The sequence below is a fragment of the Dipodomys ordii genome, unplaced genomic scaffold, assembly GCF_000151885.1.
Source record: "Dipodomys ordii isolate 6190 unplaced genomic scaffold, Dord_2.0 Scaffold10, whole genome shotgun sequence".
Taxonomy (NCBI): Eukaryota; Metazoa; Chordata; class Mammalia; order Rodentia; family Heteromyidae; genus Dipodomys; species Dipodomys ordii.
In genome coordinates, this window is record NW_012267226.1 from 2,356,860 (window position 1) to 2,362,859 (window position 6,000).

The following is a 6,000-nucleotide window of genomic DNA, read 5'->3' on the forward strand; positions in this document are numbered from 1 at the left end:
ACCCCCAAGAACGCTATGCTTCTTCCTCTTGTTCTTACAGTGACCTCTGCAGAGCTGATCCCTGCCTATTTCAAAGTCCTCAGACTCTTACCTTTTCAGCAAGACCTCCCTTGGCTGGCACACCTAAATCAGTCCCTAAAACACGCTGTTCCTGTGCCATGACCCAATTTGGCATTATTTGATGGCTTACATTTTTGTCTTCACGTCCCCTCAAGAAGATAATTTCCCTGATCATAGGGTAACAATCTGTTTTTTCCTTGTGTCTGAAACATTCTAATGTTTCTAATATTTAGCTCTATTCTGTTTATAAGTATAGTTGGTTCCCAGACTAAAGAATTTGGCTTACTACTGGACCAAGAACATTATTATTATTATATAATATATATATATATTATATATATATATATGGACCAAGAACATTATTGTATATATATTATATATATAATATATATAACATTATTATATATATACATATACATATATATAATGTTCTTGGTCCAGATATATATATATATATACACATACATATATATATATACATATATATAATAATGTTCTTGGTCCAGTGAATGTATACATATACATATATATATATGTGTGTGTATATGTATGTGTAAATATATATATCCAGAAATATTTCACAGAATAATGCAATGCTGAAATTAATGTTTTTTTTTGTTTTTAAAAAATCTTTCATGTTTACTATACTACCTCTATTCATTATTACTAATTCCAATGAATAAAAACAGCAATTCATGGTTGCTTTCAGGGTTGGTTGGTTGACTGGTTGGTTTATAGTGCTGGCCTCCAACCCAGAGCTTAACACATTCTAGGCAAGCACTCAACTGTTGAACTACATCTCCAGCCCTTCAAGAATTTTAAAATGTACTGGCATTGAGACATTAGGAAACATTTGTTTCCTATTGGCTTCCTCCAAATAAAGTCTATTTCTGATAATTGTTCATATGTCCATCTGGGTGCAGTAAGGCTAGAGATATAAGACTCTGTTTTCATATTTAAACCTTTTAACCTATAAATACTTCCTTGGTATTATTGCTTCTTTTTTATCTGTTGTTTTAGTGCCTTCTATACTGAGTTATTTTGTTTTTACTTAAGTGTTTCTGTTCTGTACCTCTACAGTCCTACTGATTGGCTTAAAAAAGGAATTGGGAGCCAGGTGCCAGTAGCTCACACCTATAACACTAGCTTCTCAAGAAGCTGAGATTTGTGGATCACAGTTCAAAGCCAGCCTGGGCAGAAAAAAAATCTGTGAGACTCTTTTTTTTTGGGTCTGTTCGTGGGGCCTGAACTCTGGACCTGGGCGCTATCCCTCAGCTCTTCAGCTCAAGGCTAGCACTCTACCACTTGAGCCACAGCGCCACTTCCGGCTTTTTTTTTTTTGCTTATGTGGTGCTGAGGAATCAAACCCAGGGCCTCAGGCATGCAAGGCAAGCCCTCTACCACTGAGCCACCTTCCCAGCCCTGTCTGTGAGACTCTTACTTCCAATAAACTACTCAGAAAAAGCCAGAAGTGGCACTGTGGCTCAAATGGTAGAGTACTAGCCATGAGGGGAAAAAAAAGAAAATTCATACACATACATACAAACACACAAAAAGAGGAGAGAAAATAATCTCCTCACAATTAAGAATAATAATTTGCTTCAGTTTGTTTTTTTTAATTTAAATGAGGCATGCCTGTAATATCAGCACTCAGGAGATTGATTTGGGATTTGCCTGGGCTATAGAGTGAGGCTTTATTTCAAAACAATGGAATCTTGGGTTGGGGGTAAAGCTCAGAGGTAGACTGTTTGCCTATCATATATAAACCTCTGATTTTGACCCCAGCACAAGGGGGTGGAAAAAAGACTTTTCACTTAGAAACATAGCAGAATGTAAGTATGTTATTAATGGTTATATTTAAACAAATTCTCATAGAGTTATCCCCATAATATATATTCTTGGCTGGGCACCAGTGGCTCATCCCTGTAATCCTAACTACTCAGGAGGCTGAAATCTGAAGATAACAGTTCAGAGCCAGCCTGGGCAGGAAAGTCTGTGAGACTCTTATCTCCAATAAACCATTAGAAAACCGGAAGTGGTGCTTGCGTTGAGCTGAAGAGCTGAGGGACAGTGCCCAAGTCCAGAGTTCAAACCCCCAAACTGGACTAATATATATATGTATGTATGTATGTATGTATTCCTGACCAGGTGCTGGTGGGTCATGCCTGTAATCCTAGCTACTCAGGAAGCGGTATTGGAGGATCCCAGTTCAATGCCAGCCCAGACAGGAAGTCTGTAAGACTTTTATCTGCCATTAACCACCAGAAAATTGTCAGTGGTGCTGAGGCTCAAAGTGGAAGAATGAGAGTTATTCTTGAGTGAAACAGCTCTAGGACAGCACCCAAGCCCTGATTAAGTTCATGCCTCACAACAGAAAAAAAAAAATCTATATTCCAGAAATTAGAAGTCTGAATATAGAACTTTTTGAATAGAGGGGCTGGGAAGGTGGCTCAGTGGTAGAGCGCTAGCCTTGAGCTGAAGAGCTAAGGGACAGCGCCCAGGCCCAGAGTTCAGGCCCCACGACCGGACCCAAAAAAAAAAAAAGAACTTTTTGAATAGAATGAAATATTGAGGTAAAGAAAAGGGATCTTGCCCATACCTAAATTTCACTTTATAAAAACCTTGTTTCGCCAATTCTTTCTCCGCATGCTAAGTGGCACCATCTTTAGCCATCCATCACAAACACTAGTCTGCTCCCACAAACAATGACTCCTAACCTTTGAAGTCTTCCTATAGGCCCTTCATGAGCACGAAAACCATCTACTACTTTTCATTCTGTTTTATCTGCAGGATTGTTGTAAGTGTACAACAATGTAGAATATAGTCAGTCCTCCGTATCTCTGAATTCCACCAACCATGGATTGAAAACATTTGTGAAAAAAAATTGCATCTGTACTAAATACATACAGATTTTGTCATTATTCCCTAAACAACTCAGTGTAACAACTACTTAAAACACATTTGTAGAAGCCAGGCACTGGTGGCTCCCACCTGTAATCCTAGCTATTTAGGAGGCTGAGATCTGAGGATTGCAGTTTAAAGCTAGTGCGGGCAGAGGGGCTGGGAATGTGGCTCAGTGGCAGAGCACTTGCCTTGCATGCATGAGGTCCTGGGTTTGATTCCTCAGCACCACATAAGCAAAATGAAAAAAAAATCCAGAAGTGGCGCTGTGGCTCAAGTGGTAGAGCACTAGCCTTGAGCTGAAGAGCTGGGGGACAGCACCCACGCCCAGAGTTCAGGCCCCACGACCAGACTAAAAAAAAAAAAAAAAAAGCTAGTGCGGGCAGGAAAGTCCATGAGACTCTGATCTCCAAACTAACCACCAGAAAACCAAACGTGACTACACAGCTCAAAATGGTAGAGCACTAACCTTGAGCAAAAGAGCTCAGGGACAATGCCCAGGTCCCAAGTTCAAGCCCCATGACTGACAAAAAAAAATGTAGAGAGTAAGGAAAGGGGTGACATTGTCCAAAAACAAATGTACGGATACCTCACCCCATTTGTTAGGAAATGGAAAGACTTGGAAAAAATTATATTAACTGAAGTAAGCCAGGCCCAAAGAAACATAGGCCCAATGGTTTCCCTTATTTGCAATAACTAGTATATGTCTATGACAAGCAGAAAAGGTCAAAAGCTATGTACATATCACCATATAAGATGTTGTTAAGCGAAATGAACCCCAAGATAGGGACACACATAGTTTTTTCTTTCTTGCTATTGTTTTTAATGTATTTATAATGTACTATGTGATTTTTTTTGTTTCTTTTGTGTGTTCTTCCCCTACCATATAAAATACCTTGTTTTCACTGTATTTGATTCTGGTGCCCTGCATCTTGTATATACATTTTTCTAATGTGGAGAGGGAAAGGGAAATAACAAAATGCTGAAATAAGGATACAGGTTGACCCATTGTAACAATGAGATGTACAAGACACTATGTTGAAAACAAACTTTACAACTTTGGGGGGTTGGGAGGGAAGAGTTGGAGAGGTGAGAAGGGATGGCAGGGGAAAAACAAAGGAGGAGGTAACAATGTTCAATAGGAAATGTACTCATTACCTTACTCAAGTAACTGTAACTCCTCTGTACAGTATTTTTACAATAAAAAACATATATATGGGGCTGGGAAGGTGGCTCAGTAGTAGAGTGCTTGCCTTGCATGCATGAGGCCCTGGGTTTGATTCCTCAGCACCACATAAACAGAAAAAAAAAAGCCGGAAGTGGCGCTGTGGCTCAAGTGGTAGAGCACTAGCCTTGAGCTGAAGAGCTGAGGGACAGCGCCCAGGCCCAGAGTTCAGGCTCATGACCAGACCCAAAAACAAAAACATTTGTATTATGGTAGGTATCAATCTAGAAAAGATTTAGAGATGATTTAAAATATATGGAAGGATGTGAAAAGATTCAATGCAAAGACTCCAATGCTTTATATAAAGGACTTGAGCATCCATGGATTCTGGTGTCAGTTGGGGGGGGAGGAGGGGGGGATTGTCCTGGAACCAATCCCCTGAAGGAAAGCTCAGAAAATAAAGTGAGTTACCAGGAAAGGACCATATTGCAGCCCAAACCCATCAGTTGTTAGCAGATGGCACTGTGGATCTAGCACTGTACCTTTAGTTCCTGCTTGGGCTCCACGTTCTTTATGGTTGTATAATACACATGGTGGCCATACTGGTAAGCAACCAGGTTCTGCTCAAGGTGGTTCTGGGCTGGACGTACAAACATCATCCAGTTACAAAGGGTCTCATCAGACAACTCAAACCAGAGGTCTTCATGCAAATCTCTGTCTTTTCTGTCCCCTTTATCAAGAGAAACCTGCATCCAAAGAGAAAGTAAAAAGCTACAAACTCTTCAGTATGACATGTATTTATAGATATAGATAGATAGATCTTAAATTAATCTTTCAACCTGAGTTTTCTCTTTATACCTGGAAAGATACTAGAATTGTTACTTGCTAAACATAAAGGAGAGTACACCTGTAGGAGAATTATCAGGAAAAATCTACACAATTTAACTGCATGATTTAGGTTAATGCTAAAACAACAAAAAATGCTCTAAATACGCTAGGGAATACAAGCATAATATTCTCCAACTCATCATATGCTGCCTCCTTTCCAGAATCAACTATATCCATGCAGCCCAGAGACAGATGTTTCTCTTCATAAAGTTACATTTTTTGTGGATACCGGTGGCTCACAGTCAAAGCCAGCCCAGGCAGGCTGGCTGGAGACTCTTATCTCCAATTAGCCACCAAAAAGCCAGAAGTGGAGCTGTGGCTCAACTGGCACAGTGCTAGCCTTAAAGAAAAACCTCAGGGACTAGCTGGGGCACATGTGGCTCATGCCTATAACTGTAGCTACTTAGGAGGCTGAGATCTAAGGATCATGGTCCAAAGCCAGTCCAGGTAGGAAAGTTCTTTAGACTTTTATCTCGTCAGTCACCAAAAAGCCAGAAGTAGAGCTTTGGCTCAAGCACTAGAGCACTAGCCTTGAGCAAAAAAGTTCAGGGACAGTGCTCAGGAATTGAGTTCAAGCCCAGACTGGCATTAAAAAAAAATAATAAACTCAAGTATTTACCCCCTCTTGCTGTGATTTCTTAGCTTTCTCCAAAGTATCTATTGCAAGAGCAGACAGAAAAGCAAAAGAATCAAATGTGAACATTGGAGATCAAAATACATAGACATCAACATACAGTGTTTCTTTTTCTTTCCTTTTCTTTTTTTTTTTTTGTCATCAGTGGTGGGGCTTGAACTCTGGCCTAGGTTTTGTCCCTGAGCACTTTAGCTCAAGGCAAGCACTCTACCACTTGAACCACAGTGCCACTTTTTTCTAGTGATAAGATTGGAGATAAGAGTCTTTTGGGGCTGGGAAGGTGGCTCAGTGGTAGAGCGCTTGCCTTGCATGCATGAGGCCCTGGTTTCCATTCCTCAGCACCACATAAGAA

The 6,000-nt window shown here is 40.2% G+C and overlaps 1 protein-coding gene across 1 annotated transcript in view; it reads right to left on the reverse strand.

Annotated features, from left to right (window-relative positions):
- Positions 1 to 6,000, reverse strand: part of Prdm10 (PR domain containing 10) — a 126,816-nt gene that overhangs the window by 46,056 nt on the left and 74,760 nt on the right. Inside the window, exon 8 of the mRNA XM_013009437.1 lies at positions 4,669 to 4,872. Coding sequence (XP_012864891.1) covers positions 4,669 to 4,872 — 204 coding nt within the window. The remainder of the gene's footprint in view (positions 1 to 4,668; positions 4,873 to 6,000) is intronic.